We start from the raw sequence: 21,051 nt of genomic DNA on the forward strand, positions 1-21,051 counted from the left end.
CCCCTAGATGATGGGTATAGTCTGCGCCACACGTCATGGAGTCCGCAATCAGAGGGCCAGCATAGGCAAGTTGCAGAAAAGGCCCACTGCTTGGGCAGAGCATTTTCCAGATCGGTGTAAGTCACTTTTCATGACCAGATTCTGGTCTCCTCCCACCAACATTTCAGCGTCAGGGGTTTGATGTACCATAGCCAAGGAACTCACAATGAAGGCCTCTTGGCACTCACTCATTCGGAGCATACACATTCGCTACTGTATAGAGAAAGGAACCTACCCTTAGTTGGATTGCCAGCAGGCACTCTTTAAGGTCGGAAAGGACAGGAGGACCAGAGTAGGAACCACCAGGACTGCATTCCGTGTGTGTCTGTAGAGAGTAAGTGGGTCTCTTACAACAGACATGTCACTACCGGACCTCTCCAAGAGTGAGAGGACCGCTAGTCTCTTAGCGTGGTTGTTTAGACCCTGTACAATAAAACTAAGAATATTAAGTGCCATGACAGTGTGTCAGAGGTGTAGATGTCAAGAGAATGCCACAGGAGGCTATGTGGGTGCGTGGTATAGAAATGATCTCTCCATTCCCACTCCTGTGTTGTTGTGCAAACAGCCAGAAAGTGACCTTGATAGGTGGAAGAGCCAGAATACCCAAGACATTACAGGAATAAACAACATCTTCAAATGCAAACATCAGTTCATAGAACATCGATAGTTGAGAGTGAGTGTGGGCCAGACAGGAGGTCAGAGACAAAGAAGAACCCTGTGGGGGGGGCACCTCTACAGGGAGTATCAGATGTAGTAAGATGAGGGTATAAAAACCCCCAGGACCCATCCATGCCTCCATCTTCCTCACCAGCATGTTGCATCTGTAAAGGTAGAAATGCCCCCAACATCACGAGTCCCCAGATTTGTGGGCTTCCCCAGAAAGCATGTTCAAGACTGATTTTCTCTCCAATGGCATAGTCTCTGGGTCTGGGCACACAGTGTCTAACGGCCGGCGAAGCTTCTGTCTATGTGGTCATTGTGCATCACGCGATTCTGGGCACTGCTTGAGCAGCTTTCAGGAGCAGGTTTCTCAATGCCTAGTACTCAACAGGCCTCTTTGAGCAATGTAAATTGATACAGCTTACTGTTGAGTGGAAAATAATCTGGAATGTGTGGCTCCAGGAGTAGGTGACCCCCTTTACCCTCAAGTGAGACAAGGCTGGCTGGATGTTACGTCTCTTCTGAAGAGTGATGGCCGCTAGGTCTTGGTAAAGCAAGGGTATGTGGGTCCGGAACTGGAGTGGGTGCTGGTCCCGGGGTTTGTGTAGGATGGATTCTTTAACCTGTAATTTTACAGAAGCCGACGTGGTGGAGCTGGTCAAGTTTTATCTCCACATATGCTGGACTTCCCAGGATATAATGGAAGCGGGCTCTTACACATTCTCCCAGGTTTGAGCCTTTGGCAGCTTTGCAGACCCCCCCCGAACACGTATGTTATTTGGTCTTGAGTGGGTCTCTAAGTTTTCGTCATGGGATTGTAGGTTGATTTGCTTCTCCTGTAGCCGAAGAATCTCTTGTTGGTATCATTTGATCAAGTTGCTGCGTCCAGCATCCTTATCTTCTAAAGCCACAACTCTTTCTCTAACGCTGTCTAAGTCGCGGTGTGCCTCTCGGAGGTCGGAGGGGAGGTCTTTTTTGAATGACAGCAAGTCCTCTCGGAGGGAGGCAAAAAGTGCTTCCTGAAAAGATCACGAAACTTGTCTCTGCGTCTCTGGGTACCTGTGGGTGTTCACCCCCACTGAGGGAGGCCAAACATGTTGCCTGCAATACCCCCAGAAGTGTTCGTCAGTATATCTCTGAGTGAGCAGTCTTTCTGCACGTGGATGCCAACATGGCTGAAGCTGCTACATATGAATCATTGTGCGTTGCTCAGGGACCACCAGTGGGTACCAGGAAGGTTAGTGCAGCCACACCCAGTCAAGCCGGTCTGAAAAAAACATCAGTAGATAGGGACCAGGCCCATCGGCGCTCGTGGTGTTGTAAGATCTCACAGGCGTGTAATAACTGGTTCCAGAGATGACAGAAACACAGGCAGAACAGAAGTTGGACAGAGGACTCAGTCTGCTGTGACTTGTATGCCTGCAGCCCTGTGCTCCAGGTAGGGCTCTCCATGTCGAGGCGATGAAAGCCCTTAGGTCAAAGTGTCTAGAAGGACCAAGCTGCATTCGCTGTACGTGTTGTGACACTAACGATTCATTTGAGGCACCCTGGCCCGTTAAAGCATGTAACCAGTCCAAGGAGAGGAGGGGGGCACCCTACAACCTGTTTCTGTCCAACGGGGCACCCTACCTCTTCTTCACTTCCCTCTCTACAGCCAGTCTTCATCTGGCCCAGAACACTCAGGGCTTAAACATGCCCCCAGCTGATAGGCGTTGATTGCTCGATCTGTGGCAGCGCTGAGGTTATGCAGTGAGGCCCCCCAAAAGTGTCCGCTGATGATGTGGCCCACAAACTGGGCCACAGTCTGCCCCTGAGGAGCGGTGCAGCATGCCCAACTGCTAGACGGGGGCCCATGGGGAGACTCACCCGTTGTCTGTTGCTGGGGGGCTAGTCCTTACAACAGGTTGCCATCTGCTGCAGGTTAATGGCGCAGTCAGTCCGTCTGTAGATCGAGGGGCCCACGGGCAGTCTCACCCATCATCCACCACAGGGGAGCCAGTCTAGTCTGTGTCCTAAGAGGAGGCATCAAAGTAGGCCATGCTGCTTCCAACGTGTGGCAGGAGCAAGAGGTCCGCTCAGGAGGGTCCCTGGACTACGGGCCGAAGAACGCTGTCGGCCATCTTGTGTGTCTTGTGTGCTGCTAGGGAGGCTGACGATGAGGTACCTTCTAATACACGCCGGCAGGAGTGACCAACATGTTGCCACTGTCTCCCACGCCCACTGCCGCTGTGGAAAGGGCTTTAATGCAGTGCTTCACTGAGGTGAGGATGGGCATATGAAGAAAGATGCCTTACCCGCCCGCCATCTGGCCACACCCCTAATTTATTATTTTTCAAATGTTTTTAATAGGTGTGTGATAATGTGTTCTCACATTCACTTAAGTTTTAATTTGAAGAAATCTAAAAACTGCCCAGGCCTGGTCTCCAGAACCCTATATTCTGTCTCTCCGGAGGGGATGGGGGCAAAGGGGTCAATATTTGTTTTTTGCCACCGTTTCCGCATGCACTTTAGCTACATGCATGGCACCCTCAACGTTATGGAGCTGCACCCTGCAGCACGTGCTTTACAACATATAAGGTTTATTTGCACAAATCCTGAATGACAACCTTAAAGATTTCCCACTCTATGTCTGTGTTTGAGGCAGTCCCCTCATTGTCCTCGAAATAATTAATGATTTGCTAGCCTATTGTGTCCTGGAAAACTATTTTGTAGTGCAGGCGTGTATAAATTCCAGGTAGGCACCAGTGTTGAAATTCTACTCCACTGTATCTGTCATGCATATGACTTTGGGTAATCTATTCCCTAAAGGCAAATGGTAGTCTGGTTGCTGATGTTCCCTGCCGGGGTGCGAGGGCCTGACCAAGGAGGTACCTTGGACTGCATTGAAATTCCCACCCCATATGCTCAGTGCCGCCAGGTCTTGTATTAGTGTGGATGGTATGTTTGTTAGATATTGTTGGTGGTTACTATTGGGCACATGTAGCACCATCAGGACAATCAGTGCCCCATCAAGCGTCCCGTCCACAGCCATGTATCTACTTTTGGGGTCCACTACTTTGCAGCTTATTACCAACAGGACCCCAGGAGACACCCAGATGAGCACCCCTCTAGCGTGTGCAAAGTAGGAGGTGGCAATGATCTGGTCCCCCCATCTCTTTTGTAGTTTATGCAGTTCTGCAACAGTCATGTGTGTTTCCTGCACGTATGCAATGTATGGCTACCTACTGGTCAGGTAATATTCTATCAAGTGGTGGTGCCTGGGGGTAGTCATGCCCCTGACATTCCAGAAGATAATATTGTATTTGGGTAAGTGGTCTATTAGACATGCTGTCATGGTGCATCTCCATTCTGTCCCCACCACAACGGAAGCTGAGCCCCTTGTGCCCCATGCAAGTCTACCCCCCACTTAATGTCAATGACATGATACTTTAGTTCCAGGGAAAGAAAACTCAAAACTGGTGCCTCAACTCCCTTTCTTTGGTCAGAGCAACAAGTAGCCTATGACCAAATATAACTTGTAAATGTAAACAAAATAGTTTGTTTCATCTTCAGTTGGAGGGTGCTCTCTGAGAGAATGTGGCAAGATGCCAGCAGATGTAGTCCAGGCTCATGTGTGGTTGAGATATACGCTTGCCACCCAAGTCAGTAAAGAGGGCCGCATCTCTCCTTCCCAGCCCTCTGGAGGCGATAGTCTGTTAGAAACCCCAGAATACTATACCCAAGTTCATATCACTTAAGCCAATGTTGTAGGAGTGAGACCAGAACCTGATCTTAGTTCATTCAGAATGTTCTCAAAAGCTAAGGCCAACTCCTGTTCCGGGGATTCGACCTTGGGGACAGGCTGTGTCTAGATTCCAGTTCTGTGACTGCCATGGTGTACTCCTGTGCCACCTGTTCTTTCGTGGGCCTGCCCCTCAGGGGTCTGTGCTGTTGTCATTTGAGTGTGGGTGTCTCCTATCTTCATCCAGCTGCCTGCTCCTGGCTGTTGGGGACACCCCTTCATCCGGCTGTGTACTCCTGGGTGTTAGGGACATCCCTTTGGTCTTCAACCATTCCCAAGCTGTAGGAAGCTGGCCTGGTGTGTGGGGGGTTCCCAAGGTACTTACACCCTATACCAGGTCCAGGTATCCTCTCTTAGTGAAGTTCAGGCAGTGTGTAGAAGCCAGGCTCTCTAGAGGTAGCTGTGGATGAGCAGCCAAAGCTTATCTAGGAGACATGCAAAGTTCATGCAATACCACTGTAGTCGCACAGCACTTACACACATGAGAGAAACACTCAGTTGTACAAAAATAAAGGTACTTTATTTTTGGTCACACCATACCACAAAATACTAGAAGGACAACCCTCCAATAGGAGGTAAGTAATACACTAAGTATATACACTAGTAAACAGTAATAGGCATCAAAGAGGTTAAAAAACAGGTCAAATAGCAATAAGCAATAGTGACCCTAGGGGGAGCCCAAACCATATACTAAATAAAAATGGAATACAAACACAGGACGCCCACCTAAGTAAGTGGAATGTGTAGAGGGGAGCTCAGAGTACTAGAAAACCACAGAGGCAAGTAACACAGTACCCCCCAGCGACCAGGAAAGCAGGAGTAAATCACTGGAATTTCCCCAAACCACCCAAAAGGAGGAAAAAGAAGAAAAGAAGACACAAAGAAAGACTGCAAGAAACTAGCGGTGGATTCCTGGAGAGGAAGACCTGTGGAGAGAGGGGACCAAGCCCAAAGGTCACAGTGGAGTCCAGGAGGAATAGGAGCTGCTACCCACCCAGCTGTACTTGCAGGAGTTGGTGGATGGTGATGAAGATCAGGTCAGCACTGCAGCCCTGGAGCCGAAGAGTTCGTGAAGAATGCGGAAGATGTCCTCTGCTTGAGTGAAGATTGCATTCGGGTGTCGGTGCAGGAAATCCACTAACAAGCCTTGGCAAAGGCAAATTTGTGGTTAGTGGAAAAGTGGAGCTGTCGGGGACCAGCAAGGCCCAGGAGGACTCAGCCCGGAAGGGGGAGTCAGAGGGAACCATCAGTGACACACAGAGTCTACAAGAGCAAAGGCAGCACCCACAGGAGTCCCACAGGATGGGGACACAGAAGTCGCAGAAGGAGCCCATGCGGCACTGCAGAAAAGGATCCACGCCGCAGGAGAACCAGGCAGAGGGCTGTGCGTCGCAGGAAGGAATGCTGGGGGCTGGAGCTACACGTCACCTGAAGATCCCTTGGAGGAGATGCAAACAAGCTGTGGCAGCTTCAAGAGACATGGTGCATGGGGGTACTGTCCTGCGTTGGAAGGCAAGGGCTTACCTCCACCAAAGTTTGACAGCTAGTAGAGAGGATCAAGAGGACTACTCCGTACCACCACCAGTGATGCAAGATCCTCTCAAGATGAGGGGAGATCCACGCAGCCGGTCATCATTGCAGCAGCTACCTGCAGCTGCAGAGGAGTGACTCCTTCACTCCAAAGGAGATTCCTTCTTTCTTCTAGCGCAGTCTGAAGACAGGCTGCCCTCAGTGGATGCACAGCCGGTGGAAATGTAGCAATTGCTGTGCTGGCAGGGGCCCTGGAAACAATGCAGAAGAGCTCTTCTTCTTGGAGCCAGCTTGTCGGGTCCTGGAGGTTCCAGTCGCAGTTCCGGGGGCCACAAGTTGAAGTAGAGGTTGCAGAGGAGTCCTGCTGGAATCTTGCAAGCCGAATCTGAGGACCCACCCAAGACAGAGATCCTAAATAGCCCTGAAAGGTGCATTGGTCACCTAGCCAGGTAAGCACCTCTCAAGAGGGGGCTCTGATGTCACCTGCCTGGCCTGGCCACTCAGATGCTCCCAGAGTTCGTTGCCAACCTTGGAAACAAGATGACAAACCCCAGGGACCCTCTGGAAGAGCTCTGAGCACCACCCCTGGGGTGGTGATGGACAGGGGGGTGGTCACTCTCCTTTCCATTGTCCAGTTTTGTGCCAGAGCAGGGACTGGGGTCCTTGAACCGGTGTGGACTGGTTTATGCATGGAGGGCACCATATGTGCCCTTCAAAGCATACCAGTGGCTTGGGGAGGCTAAACCTCCCAATCCAGTCACACCTATTTCCAAACAGAGAGGGTGTTACCTCCCTCTCCGAAAGGAAATCCTTTGTTCTGTGTTTCTGGGCTTGATTAGATCAAGCAGCAGGAGGGCAGAAACCTGCCTGAGGGGTGACAGCAGCTTGGGCTGCCTGGAAAACCCCGTAAGACTGGTGGTAGCAATGCTGGGGGGCCTCTAAGGAGCCCCCAGAGTGCATGGAATCATACTTCTAACAGTATTGGGGTATGATTCCAACATGTTTGATACCAAGCATGCTCAGGTTTGGAGTTACCATTATGTAGCTGGACATAGGTAGTAACATGTGTCCAGTACACACGTACAATGGCGTCGCCAAACTCACAACGTTCAGGAAAATGGACCTGGAGTTTGTGGGACTAGCAGAGGTGCCCTCACACACAGGTACATGCACCCTGCCCTCTGGGCTTTGAGGGCCTACCATAGGGTGGTTTACAGTGACCTGGTGCAGTGACCTTTTAGTGAAAACGGGTGCATGCACCCATTTCACGCAGGCTGCAATGACAGACCTGCAGAACCTTTTGCATGGTCTCCCTATAGGTGTCAGAATAACTGTTGCAGCCCATAGGGATCCACCTGGTACCCCAATGCTGTTGGTACCATATACTAGGGACTTACATGGGGGGACCAGTATGACAATTGTGGGAAGAAAAAGGTACAGTTACCAAAATTTACAGGAGAGAGCATAACCACTGGGGTCCTGGTTAACAGGATCCCAGTGGACACAGTCAGATACACTGACAACAAGTAGAAAATGGGGGTAACCATCCCAAGAAAGAGGGCACTTTCCTACACAAGCGTTCATCAGTGGCTTGAAATAGATCACAGCATTATTGCCCACAGCCTGCAGTTTAGCCAGGAACATAAGAGCGTGCTTTAGTTCTAGTTGCCACAATTTCAGTTTATCCAGCCCTTTAGTCTGTGAACTTCTCAGGATAATCTAGGTAAATGTTCACCTCATCCAGCCTGCCATGGGACCTTGGTTCTTGCAACTTGTAGGATGTGGTTGTGGTTCCGGTAGTTGAAGAGATGAACTACCACTGGTCTCAGTAGCAACCCAAGGGGAGGGGGCCTGCCTGGGAATCTATGGCCCTCTCCACTGGGAAGAATTTAGATCTCTTATCACCAAGGACAGTGTGGAAGAGTCAGTCCTCCAAAAAGGAGTACCATGTTAGGGCCTTCTGTCCTCTCTTGGAGTCCTACAGATAGGATGCTGTCAGTGCGATCGGCCATCTATGTCCTCCACCCTGTCATACAGTAGGGAGACTGCTGCTTGTAGAGGTTTGATGTGAGACTGTGTTTCTGACAAGGAAGGGTGCATTCCAGCAAAAGTAGATTCATTTGCTTCCACCTGGTTTCTGAGATTGGCTTGGTTGGCCCATAAAAGCCCCGTATCAATTATCTCATTCTGGATGGCTCGTCATACCACTCCGTGTGTGCCTACTCGATGAGTGGAGAGGCGCCCTGCGTTGTCTTCACTAGCTAGGAGGTGTGGGGGTGTAAAGTTCACCTCCCTGGATGAACTGCCTTTTGGGGTATCGCTGTTTCACCATCTTTGGGGTGCAAAATGGTAGAGGATATGGGGCAGGAGGTGTCAGAGTCCAGACTATATTCAGCCCCATGTGGCTCCCATAGCCCAAGGTCAACTATATGGGGTGCAGTACACAACTCTGAACACCTCACATGTCTGCCAGCATGTGTTCCTCGTCTGCCACAGTTGCATGGTTGGGAGGCACCTTAATTAGTGCTATAAATCACAAGGGTTAGTGTGGGTCCCTGGCCCTACTCCCCCATGGCTGCTTACTACTGGCTGGTCATTGAGTCCTTTGTGCTTGACAATAGTGGTCAGATTCTTGGGGAGGTTCCCTTCTCAGAGGGTGCACATTACCCCCAGGGCCCAGTCCACAGGTTATAACGATGCGCGGAACGTTCCTGACTCGCTGCCCCAGAGGGCCTAGTGAGAGCTAGCAGCATGATGGCTGGCAAACTAGCAACATGGATCTCTTTCACTCCATGTCTATGCCGGGTACCATCTTGGCCACACATCCCAACACATATGCTTTAAAAAGAAAATCCCAACATCAATCCATGATTTTCAAAAAGAAATATTATGTCTCAGCTTTATTTTAGTATTATGCCAAAATGATATATACTTAGCTCTGCAAATGTTATAAAATTTAACATTTTGAAAAAGATCTAATTATTTGAGAAATATTATTCAATCTTTTATATTAAACAGAAAACAAAGCAGATGAATAAAAGGACTAATTGTTTCACCCAATTAGGAGGAGCAGCAGAGTTTGTCTCTTGGAATCACAAAGCTCTAGAACTGAACTGACTAGAAAAAGAACAATGATAGTTGTGAAAAGTTGACAAACCTAAACCAGCATATACTTTAGAAACTTTAAGGTTTTTGTAACTAACTCTGGGCCTGGTTTAGGTCTTGACAGAATTACCGCCACCCCGCCGCAGTCTCATGTACTCCGTCAAGCCGACAGAGTTTTGAACGCCGTATTTAGATGTATTGCGACTGAACCGCCGACTGCCTCAACGGAGTACTCTTCCTAGCCATCAGGCTTGTGTGCCATATTGAGATGATACAGTTCTGCACGTTATTCTGGCGGCGGGTTGCTGATGGAGGGAGACTGTTACGGGAACCAATGTACATTGTACAATGGCAGTGGCCAGGGAAAAAACGCAAGTAATACTCACCCCCATGTACGTCAGCCATATATGTCCACCTGCATTACACACTACACGCACACCATGATGCTTTGCCATTCCACCACCACACAACACATATATGCAGGAAACACACAAGGCTGTACATCCTAAAACACAACATACGCACACTATTGATACCACACCCACATACAATGCAACCACAACTACCAACACAGTTACACACTCATCTACACAAACACACTCGCATAAAAGCACAACCACATGCATCATAACAGCAACCACAACCAAACAAACACACTCACCTGAATGTTGCACACAGCAACAAAACACACAACCAACCATACACAACAAACATCAGACCAATATGCAGGTGGCACACATATAGTCACAACCACATCTCCAGCTCCCTCTACCTCAACCAGCGAATTCTCTGACACCCCTCTATAGCAACAGTTTTGAGGTACACAATATGTGCACAATAGATAACATTCATGAGGAGGACTCCCTTGGACTATAGGGAGGAGACAAGGGAGGGGCAACCCAGCCAGGGGGAATTGTACCATTGAAACATTTTTCAGTGTCACATATGGTATACATTGCCACAGTAATCAACTTGAAATTAGGATTATATATATGATGACTTAAGTCCAACTTTCACACAGTGTGTCCCACATTGTGTATTGCTGTACAAATCATTATGTCATTGGAATGGAATTATGGTTCCAGTGACGTACATGTAGTGATTCACATTCACAACTGGAAGCACTACATTAAACTTACAGATCCCATTCAATAGTGCAGACACGAACATAGTTTAGAATTCTGCTGTTCTTTTTATTTTGGTGCAAGCATTCATTTGGTAATTAATACTTACACCAAAATATAAATTGTGTGCCATCGATTTTCGTAATGTACAGGCGTGTTCCCATAATGTCTGACACAGATGTTTTACAAACATATGCATGTCACAAATTGTTTTTTTTTTAACATTACTATGACATTTATACTACTGCACTCTTCCCGAGCTAATGTGAAGTAACAAAACAACATACACAGGCAATCTGGAATGCTTACCTTCGAGTCCGGCGACAACAGGGTCATGTGTCCTCCGTGGTACATTGACAGCAGCAAAAGCAGGTCTCATCCAGTCGGGTGCAGTCAAAAATAGAAGTGGAAATGGACAAAAGGGTGAGCTTTATCCTCAATTGCCTTCCAACCGCCAACTCAGGTGTGGAAGTTTCCCTGCTGCCTTGGCAGGAAGGCACTTGGTGAATGGCTTGGCGGGAGAAGTGTCTGGAGTCCCGCTGCCAGACACTATTTCCAATGACGCCGTTGACAAGGGTGGAGATTTCTGGTGGAGTCGGCAGGACTTGGGCGGTCTTTTGCCTTTGATCGCGCCAGTGGGTTTTCCATCGAAAAAGTGGCGGCAGACCATTACTGCCAAGATATAAATCAGGCCCTCTGCCTTTGATTATTCCAACTATATTTTGCAATAACAATATACAAATTAACAAAAATAAAACTAATGGGAATGTGCAGAGGAAACATTGAAAGTAGGTATAAAACGTGTGGCATAGTAATCATTTTCAGTGCATCAATTTGTCCCCACCAACAAAGAAACAATGGTGACCAGTTTGCAATTTTATCTGTAGCCTTTGTAGCATACGCCAACCACTGCTATGTAGTGTATCTTTAATAGATTTATAAAAAATAATACCTAAGTATTGTAAATGATTTCTGCAACAATGAATATTCAAATTATGTATATTTAGGTGAAATAACTCAGAATTATTCACATTTAAATATAACCAGAGACCCTAGAATAATCGTTTATGTTTTGTAATATCTGAGGCAATGTAAAAGATGGATTTTCAATTAATTAAACCTCATTGTCAGCATATGCCAACGTTTTAAGAGTTACAGCCCCAGTTCTAATGCCTTTAATGTTTTTAGAATTACAAATCAAACATAAGAATGATTTGATTGCAAATAAAAATAATAAAATGGACATAAGGCACTACCATGTCTTGTGCCTGAAAGTAATTTAAGAATCTGATGATGCACCATTTACATAGATTTCAGCTTTATGTTTGATATCTGAAGCTCTAACCATATTAATAAAGGCTTGTCCAAGTTGAAAACAATGCCTAGATGACAATAAACTTTGCCAATGAATTTTATTGAATGCTTTCTCAGCATCCAAAGCTAAAAGTCCATAATTGTACAATGAGATCTTAAAGGAGTTGGGATTAGAGGAGTTGGAATTAAAAATAACAGAAACAATTGCTTTAGTGTTATAAGAAGGAAATCTACCTTTAATGAATCCTGTTTGATCGGTATGAATTATAAAATGTAAGATTTTAGAGATTCTAGTCGAAAAGACTTTTGCAAGCATTGTACTATCCTGATTTATCAGATAAATAATTCTTTAATTAGAAACTTGAAAGTGGTCTTTGTCAGGTTTGGTCTGACAAGGGTTTTAGTTTTTGCTAGTGGAAGCAGCTTCAGAAAATGCAAATAATACTTTTTAAAAAGGGCAATGAAACTAGATCCCCTGTTGGTATCACAGAGCAAGAATACAGTTGAACAATAAAATTAGTAGCATTACCTCTGTTGAAACTAATAGGTGACACCAGTGTCAAGCACAATCATGTCAGCGGAAAGACCATTCAAGAGGATGGCCCTCAGTGAAACAGAAGGATTAATAAAAACCCCACCTCATGGTCATCACAAGGAATGTGCACCAGTGGAGTGGTGGTGGTCAGCGCTTTGTTGTCTGAAGAATGTGTCACAGAAAAGCATACTTGTGCTTGTCATATACGTCACTTCTTATATTCGTATATTACTTTGCTCTTAGTTGACAACATGTGAAGACATTGAATCCAGTCCTTGCAAGAAATGTCGACCCCACCACCAATGTCTTCAAGTAAACATCAAGGCAAAGTTAAGCTAAGGTAAAGAAATAGAGGGACTGCCGATATAGTTAGTAGAATCATCTTACAGAAGCTCGGGAATAAAAAGTAATATCATTAGGTTGACCAATCATTAAATTGAAGTCTGAATGTTGCATAGTTATGGAGTTCTCAGAAACAAGTTCTTAATCAGAATTAATTATTTTAAATTCTTGAAATAAGAATGAGGTACATGCAGAGCAAATCCTAATCGGGTTACACGTGCTACAGACAGAAATCAGCAGCCTGGAGTTTCCTGGAGACCCCCAAGACCTCCTCATTTGAACAGTATGCATACTGAGGAACAGTGAACTTATATGCGCTTTGTACAGAATAGCCACCATCCATGATTTCTGTGCACGTGGGGGCCATGTTTTTAGGTTTCCTTCTTAACATGCCCTACACTAGCCCTACTAATAAGGTGCTGCTTTTCCCCTCATGGCAGTGCCATCTTGAAACAATAGATTTCACTGCCACTCTACAATATCTTTGGCTCCCTATGCCTTACAGCCCACACTGTAGCCAGTAGGTTCAGGATACCACTTGTTTGTGATTCCCTCAGGGCCTGCGGGAAACCCCTACCTCTATTCAACCACCAGTTCCCAGAGTGAGGCCTGAGAAATTACTTGCTGAATTGACGTAATCCATGGTTATTCAAACCTGACTTGAGACTTTGGAAACATGCACCTTCTTAGCGAACATCCTATGGATAAGGGTGATTATTCTGAACCTCAATCAAAAGAAATGAATTATTTATTTTCATGTATTAGATCAGGTGTGTGATCTATTTAGTGATATTATATAGCCCTATAGCCAGCAGCCGAGGGCTATACAAGTTGTGTAAAGGCCGTGAACCCGGATCTTATTGGTAGGGCTAGTGTAGGGCATTTTAAGTTTGAGAAGGAAACCCACAAACATGGCCTATAATGATTGAAAGGTCTTTTAAGAACCAGTATGTCCTGAACCTGAGTCTTATTAGTAGGGCTACTGTAGGGCATGTTAAGGAGAAAACTTACAATCCTGGCCTATAACGAGGGAGAGGGCTTTTAACAACCAGAATAGCCAGAAGCAGAAGGGCTACAAGGCTACTAGAACATTCCGCACACTAAAGGTAGAATGGTCCAAATTAAAAAAGGAAGGGACATTAAAAAAACAATGAAATAATGGAGCTACAGGCTTATACCAACCATTATAAGTTTGGAGCTACTCAATTGTCTTCAGTGGAGCTCTCAACATTCCAGTGTTCTAATTACCTAGTGGTGGTCGCCACTAGTTAGTTATAGTTTGGACCATGTTTCCATAGAAAAAGTGTTGTTTGACTTGCGTATATCTTTGGCACTGTTTGACGAATCTTCACAAAATTTTCCCAAAAAGTGTGCTGGTGATTCTTGTTGCGCACAGAAAGTTTGGGGGTGACCTGTCATGCGGGGGCAGAGGAAAAAAAGTGGGGGGGAGGGTAAAGAAGTTGTGGTTCCCATGTTAATTTCCATAGGGCATTTGAACATGACTACAGCCTGAACCGCTAGAGGAAGTTACACCAAGTTTTGCAGAAAGATAGCTTTTGGTACAAAGATTAGGCTTCCGCTTATTTGTTGTACATCCGTTCAGTAGCTTTTGAGAAATTGAAGGAAATACAAATTTGTGTATCTCAGGCCGCGACAAATTCGTGAATAATGTAGGGAAATGCAAAGCTCTGATTTGCTGTCAACGCTTCAACCAGGAAGTGTTGGCAGCCTTCTTGGGAATTGGCTTCAGCCGAGCCCCTCAAATAAAAATTGAAAAACAAGAAAAGGGGACAGGATAGAGACTCCCAGATCCCTTAGCTGTGGTGCTACAGACCCTGCCAGGGCAAAAAATCTTTTTTTTTTTTTGCTGCTGATTTGCTCAGGTTTTTTAAAGCCACTGGATGGGCCAGGTCCCAGGGGCAAGGTAAAAAAATAAGAAGGGGGTGCTTGGGGCCCCCTTCCTGGGCTTTCAAGTGCCCCGGGGACGGCCACCTCTGCATGTCTTATTTTTTCATTTAATGTGGAGGAGGGGGGCAAGCGCCCCCTCCGGAACATTGGGGAGCGCCACCTCTCTGGGGCTTAATTGTATTTCAATGTGGGGGGCCACGTTCCCCTCCTACCACCCCAGCCCCGGAGACCGCCATCTCCTTGGGCTTGATTGTATTTGAATGTGGGGGGGCATGGCCTCGCCATAACCCTGAAGACCACCACCTCCCCGGGGTAAACATGAAAAAAAAAAAAAGAAAGAGGGGGTGTTTCCGACCCCTGCACCCCAGGGACCGCCACCTTCCCGGGGCTAAATTCACAGTTTGAGGGGGCTGCACAGCCAACCCCAGGGCCGGCTCCTGCTGTGTACCGGGTTGCCCACCCCCGGGGCATGGCTGTTTGCTTTTGCTTGGTGGGAGCTGACAGCTCCCACCAAGCAAAAGCAAACCAAGTCCTCTCTGTACAACTGAGAGCTGTCAAATAGCTCTCACTTGCAGAAAGCAGAATTTTTATCTGTCTTACCTGCATGTGGGAGCCGGCTAGGACCACGGGACCCTTGGGGCTCCCCCTGCAGTCCTCTCACCCTCTTTCTCTCTCTTCCATCCCATAGAAGGATAGAAGCGAGAGAGAGAGAGAGATTGATGTCATTGCATAAATAAGAGACCACTGCAATGACAAAGTGTCAAACTGGCAAGATGTTTGGTATGAATGTTATAATTACGTTTGTATGGAGAGTGGAACAGAGTCACTTCTGGCCTAATGGTCAAGGTCTTGTGCGGTCATTCAGTAGGCTGAAGGTTCAAATCCTAGTATCGCTTGCCAGTGTTTGTTTATTCAACAGTGTTTTGACTGTTAAACCTTCCTAGTGAAGAAACATTCACATTTCTTTACTGTGATATGCGTGGTTTGAATGTCATAGGTATGTCTGGAAACAGCAGGGGAAGGAGTCACCTGTAGTGTAATGGTTAAGGTCACAGACCATCACACTGGAAGTTGAGGGTTCTACTCCAGGTGTGTCTGGTGTCTTTTCCCTTCTTTAATTTATTTTAAACTTCCAAAGTTAAAAGTTCATACTGAAAGGTGATAGCACTCATTTTAAATGACAAATACACCTTTCTTTTTAATTCCTTTCACAATATCTCATTCTACATATCTTATTCATCAAAGCCTAAATTGTTTTCTCTCCCTGAATCTTTCAATTACTCTCTGTCTCAAAGTTGGGTGGTTGCGGGGTTGGCCGCAGGGCTTTCCCGCAGGCCAGGCTCTGCGACCAAACCCACTGCGCATGGCCTTACTTTACATTAAAAAATACATAGAAATCCAGTGAAAAAAACAAAGGTTATAAATGTGTTATAGTTAAGAAACAGAATTTTAAAAAAACATAGAAATTCACTTAAAAAACCAAAGGTTACAAGGATGCTATAGTTTGGTGAATTTTCATGGTTTTGTATCAGTAAATTCAGAACCTGTTATAGTTACCTTAGGACACAAGTTATAGTTACTTGATATAACTATAACTCATGCCTTTGCCATGCACTGCTAATTACCCCACAAATTACGGCACTCATGACATCTTTGATATCATCATTTGTAATGTCACTGTAACAATTGCAGTAACATTATTGGTCAAATAACTGTGCATGGCGAGGTTGAAAACGTAATTGTAAGATGGCCAGGAGCACACCATGTGCAATATTAGAGTCCAATGTAGGGATAAAGGTAACACCGAAATTGTATTTATGTATTGCAATTTTCACTTTGTATTCATCAGTTGTATCTAAAATGAGTCCAGAATCCAGATTTGACACAGCTGTATAGACAATGCAGGTCAATTACTAAAGAAGCCATCCATGTCCAGCCACTGATACATGTAGTTATAGATTTCTTAGCATATGGTTGACCGTTTGTATGGGTCGATTTTTGTGCAGATAAGAAAGGGACGACACAGTCAACACTTGTGTCTAAGCAACTTTTTTAAGGCTAAAATCCTCCAAGTGTACAAATAAAAAAGGTTAAAATAGAGCAGCAAATTAAGAATTAGGTTGTGTCTCAAAACGTAACATTAAGCAGTAAATGTATGTCATATTTCAAAAAAGAATAGTTGTAGTGGTCCACACGAATTTTAGGATGGATTCGCAGTAACAGACATTTGGTATGCAACTGGTTGACAAGCGGGTGATGTGCATACAGCTGTGTCAACTTTAGGCACAAACCTTTCATACCGCCACAAAATGGGAATGGTTCAAAATGGTGCCAAATGAACATTTGTAGTTTTCATTGGAGTCTCCCACTTGTAAACATACGGGGCCTATTTAAACACCTATTTTGTTTGTGCAGGGGAAAAAAGGTAGCTAAAATTCAATGCAAAGAAGATGTCACAGGATGTCCCTGTCCATCAAAAGGTTAGTGAACAGCTGTGATGGTTCTTATCTGACATTGTTTTAGACTCATCATCATGAGGTAGATTCAAAATCATACATCATTTTGGTTGTCATTGTTGAACTTTAATGGAGTCTTTCCCAAACCCTAATGCACACCGGAAAATGCCCCACACACTTTTTGCTTGTGTGTTATTAATTGTACATGTGTATCCATTGTGTAAATTGCAGGTTCCAGCCCACTTGAGACAATTCACAATTATATAGAAACCTTGCACAGAAATATAATATATTGTTTGAAAGATTTACTTCAGTTTGAACTGTTTTTGAACTACTGTGTAAAGCTGACTTTCTTATTTATCTTTCTGTTATTTTATCCGTGCGATGTTGCTTATTTTTCATTGATTATACAATTATTATTCAGAAGAACCACTGTTTTCCTAAGAATACCATCACACTTTTTAAGCATGTCAGTGTAAGTGCCACTTCATGAAACATTGGCTTGTACAAAATCTGAAGGACTACACACAGTGTAAGAAAGAGAAACATAGCATTCTTTTGAAATAACGCCCTGAAGTTAGAAAAATGGCAAATATTGAATGATATTGTATGTCGACATTCATCTTGTGACTTCAGATTGAAAATTATTTCGGAAAGTAGAACAGGAGGTTAGACTACTGCTTTGGAGTGGTGGTAGCTTACGTATAGCACTACACAAGCTTCAAAGGGGAGTCTATGAGGGAGGGCTGGCCACCCCAGATGTACTCCGATATTACTGGATGATGCAGTTGGTGGATGTGAACGAGTTGGTGTTTGCCAGCCGTGAGGAACCGGCTTGCCAGGTTGATAGGGAAGCAATGGGCCGTGGGGGGGTCTGCGAGGATACTGTACAGATGAGTGCAAGATCAGACACTGCTGACACAACAATAGTGAGAGTGTGGAGGGAAGCCACCTATTACTTGGGATGGGGCAATACACTGACTACACAAAACCCACTGTAGGACAGTGATCTCCTGCGAGAGGTGGGCACCTTACAAGGTTTCTCAAAGTGGGCCCTCATAGGCATTGAGCACCTGGGGGACATCTGGAGGGGGACTGCACTAATTACTTTCGAGATCCTGCACCAAAAATGCAATATTGCAGACACCGAAAGGTACACATATCTGCAACTGGGCCATGCCCTTCGAAGGCACTTAATTGAAGGAGAGTAATTGCCAGAGGGGACTCCATTAGAGGACCGCCTCCTCACAGATCACATAACAGCCCATGTCATCTCCATTCTCTACAAAAATGTAGTCAATAACTGCCCGGATCCCATGGTGGCACTGAAGGGAGTGTGGGAGGGTTATCTGGGAGCCCTTGAAGAAGATGGCTAGGCAGAGGCCCTCAAGAGCCCGTGAGAGATAGACCTATGCAGGATTCATAGCTGCACTAAGCAGACTCGGGCCCGGATTGCTTTCTTATCCAGGTTGTTGCTCCATAAAATAGGGAAGAGTACTACTCCCCTCTGCCTACGCAGATGGGAGCAGGAGGGCATCCTTTTGGGGTGTCCCAGAATACAGACCTACTGAGAGAAGGTGGTGCAGAGAATAACTCAGGTGCTAGCGGACAGTCTCCTTGGATCCAAAATGGCTCCTCTTGTCTATCACAGGCGCGGCCTCCTGGACCAGATATCTACAATGCTGGCTAAGGCTTGCAGCAGGGGTGGCCAAACAAAACATAGCTCAGGCCTGAGGCACAACTCACCCACGAGGATTGAAGCCTGAGAAAACGATCTAGACTGGTGTCAGTGGGCCGAGTAAGTTGTCTATCAAAGCAGAGGTTGCCACAGGAAATGGGTAAAGGTATGGGCCCTCTGGAGATTTTTTTGGGAGTGCTGAGCTGGAGGGTGGCAGATGCGGGGGAGGGGTGATGTACTGTTGTGAATCCATGAATGCTGCCCATAACCACGGGAGATCTGTCTTGAATTTACCAGTGTCGGTAGGTGTTTATACTGCCATAATCTGTTTTGGTCAACTGTATACAAGATGATAGCTGCAACCTACCTACTGAATCCACTGTATGCTGAGTGTTGTTCAATAAAGCGAGTTCTAAAAAAAAAAAGATTGAAACCTATGGCATAGATACGATTTTACTTGTTAGTACGGATGGATTGTGCTAATTAAAACATATATTTGAGCTAAAGGTCTCTTTCCTACTGTATTGTAATTGTAATTCACTCCTTTTTTTTAAAGACCGATTTTTCAGAAGGCAGAAGCTGCATATGTTGTGAAGATACCCAGACCGCTAAATGCACGGAAAAAGAAAATGCCCTGCGTCTCTATCCGGTTCAGTCATGTAGCGCTGTACATCTTTTGCTCAAGGTAACGCAAAGTTTTGAAATGTATTCATCTCATTTTAGTAAGAAAGTTGAAAATTATCAATGTGAAGCAAATGTTTTATGGACAAGGGGACACAGCAACAAGAAAGACAGAAATCAATATACTTTTCCTGAAAGAATGCAGGATCCTTCCATTGGAGAAGGGGAAGCAAAAATATGTAGGTGGGTTGTTACGTACAGTCTGGCTTCTTCGGACCCCAATACAGTCCCCAAACGCAGCTGGTTTTATGTAGCACTAGCAAGGAATTCAGCTCCAATGAATATCTTGTCTGGTTAATTGTGAAAATTAAGTGTTGCAAATGACGGTAAACACTGTCCACTTGGGTTGTCTTTGTCATTCATTCATAAGATTCTTTGTACACTCTGCTTAGTTTATCAAGTTTCCTGCACAATGTGGTCAGATCTTAGTGCCGAAGGCCCAGTACTGTATTGCAAGTCCATTCTGCACAAGGGGAGCCATGCACTTCCAGATATGGATGTCGTTTGTGAAAGAAAAGATCCTACGTTGGGTTGTATATGTTTTAAGGAATAGGTTAGTGAGCTGATATTTGAAAAACATAAACAAGAACTTCAGCTTTCACAGATAGGTATAGTTGTGCCTGAATAATTTTCCCAATGTATCTTAGCTCTTCACAAAGTATATTTTCACTGTTGAAGCATTGCGGTAAAACAATGCCACCAGTTTAAGACCTTTTTATATTTTTTAAGAGTCAAAGGTAAACTAGAGAGTAGCTATGGTGCAGTTGTCAGTAACCAGCTGGTACTGCCCTCCACTCTTAGCAGAACTCCATGTTTGTTGGAGCACACCAGTGTAGCTGGCCATGTATTGTCCAAGCCTCAAGGTAGTACTCTGGTTCAGCAGCAAGAGACTTTCTTTAAATAATGTAGGATGTCCGGTCACTGATGAGCCAGCATACAATTTATCTAACTAGAGATAAGCAAAAGAGTTCCTGTTTACTGTAGTTTAGTTATTTGAGGCACATTGGGCAATGGGCTAGTATTGGATGAGATATGAACTTCTGTGGATGGTTGAAGAGGCCAGGGGATGGGATAGTTTTTAACCTGAGGGAAACACTGTGGAGAGAGTGAAGGTTTTAGGTGTACGGACTAGACAATGTAACATCAGAGCATGGTCTTACAAGGAGATAACTTATAACAAGGGAAATTATCCAAGTATTTACCTACTCTCTGTGTAGGGGGCCCGCTATTACCACACTAGAAGAAGCCTGTTAAAACTCGCCATACTAACAAGTATGGTAGCAGGACATGCTGGTCAGGTACTCAGTGAAATGACTATAGAATTCCTATAATTGGGTAAGGATTTGGACCAGGAGAAAGAAGATCCTATAAAGACAAACCCTCCAGTTACTGCGTATCAAGAAAAGACCATGTTGGACAACAACCTGTTTTTACAAGTGAGGCTCATTTAAAGAGAGTGAACTTTTCACATCACTTGGCACAGTCCTCCGATCTCAGTGACTTTAAGCCTGCGGAAGCATTGTCTAAATGTAGAGGTATGTTCATTGAAAATTCGAGAATGGCCGACAAAGAACAGCCAATGGGACAATTTTTACATACATCCTGCAACACTTCATTTTCATGATTTGAAAAGCAGACAAGATACAAGATGTAGTTGAATTCCTTGCTAGTCCTTCGTAAAACCAGCTGCGGTTGAGCACTGTCTTGGGGTTCGAAGAAGCCAGACTGTACTTGACCACCCACTTAGATACTTTTGCTTCCCCTTCTTCAATGGAAGGATCCCTCTTTCTTCCAGGAAAAGTTATCAGATGTCTAGCAGCCCTCTGATATACACATGCCTCGTAGTGTGCCACCTTGTGAAACCTTACTGGGGCGGCCCAACATTTGGCTCTTTGGGG

The 21,051-nt window shown here is 45.3% G+C and overlaps 1 protein-coding gene across 1 annotated transcript in view; it reads left to right on the forward strand.

Annotated features, from left to right (window-relative positions):
* Window positions 1–21,051, forward strand: part of ENTREP1 (endosomal transmembrane epsin interactor 1) — a 157,543-nt gene that overhangs the window by 60,632 nt on the left and 75,860 nt on the right. Inside the window, exon 4 of the mRNA XM_069228755.1 lies at window positions 19,029–19,157. Within this exon, the coding sequence (XP_069084856.1) occupies window positions 19,029–19,157 (129 nt within the window). The remainder of the gene's footprint in view (window positions 1–19,028; window positions 19,158–21,051) is intronic.

The sequence above is a fragment of the Pleurodeles waltl genome, chromosome 1_1, assembly GCF_031143425.1.
Source record: "Pleurodeles waltl isolate 20211129_DDA chromosome 1_1, aPleWal1.hap1.20221129, whole genome shotgun sequence".
Classification (NCBI taxonomy): domain Eukaryota; kingdom Metazoa; phylum Chordata; class Amphibia; order Caudata; family Salamandridae; genus Pleurodeles; species Pleurodeles waltl.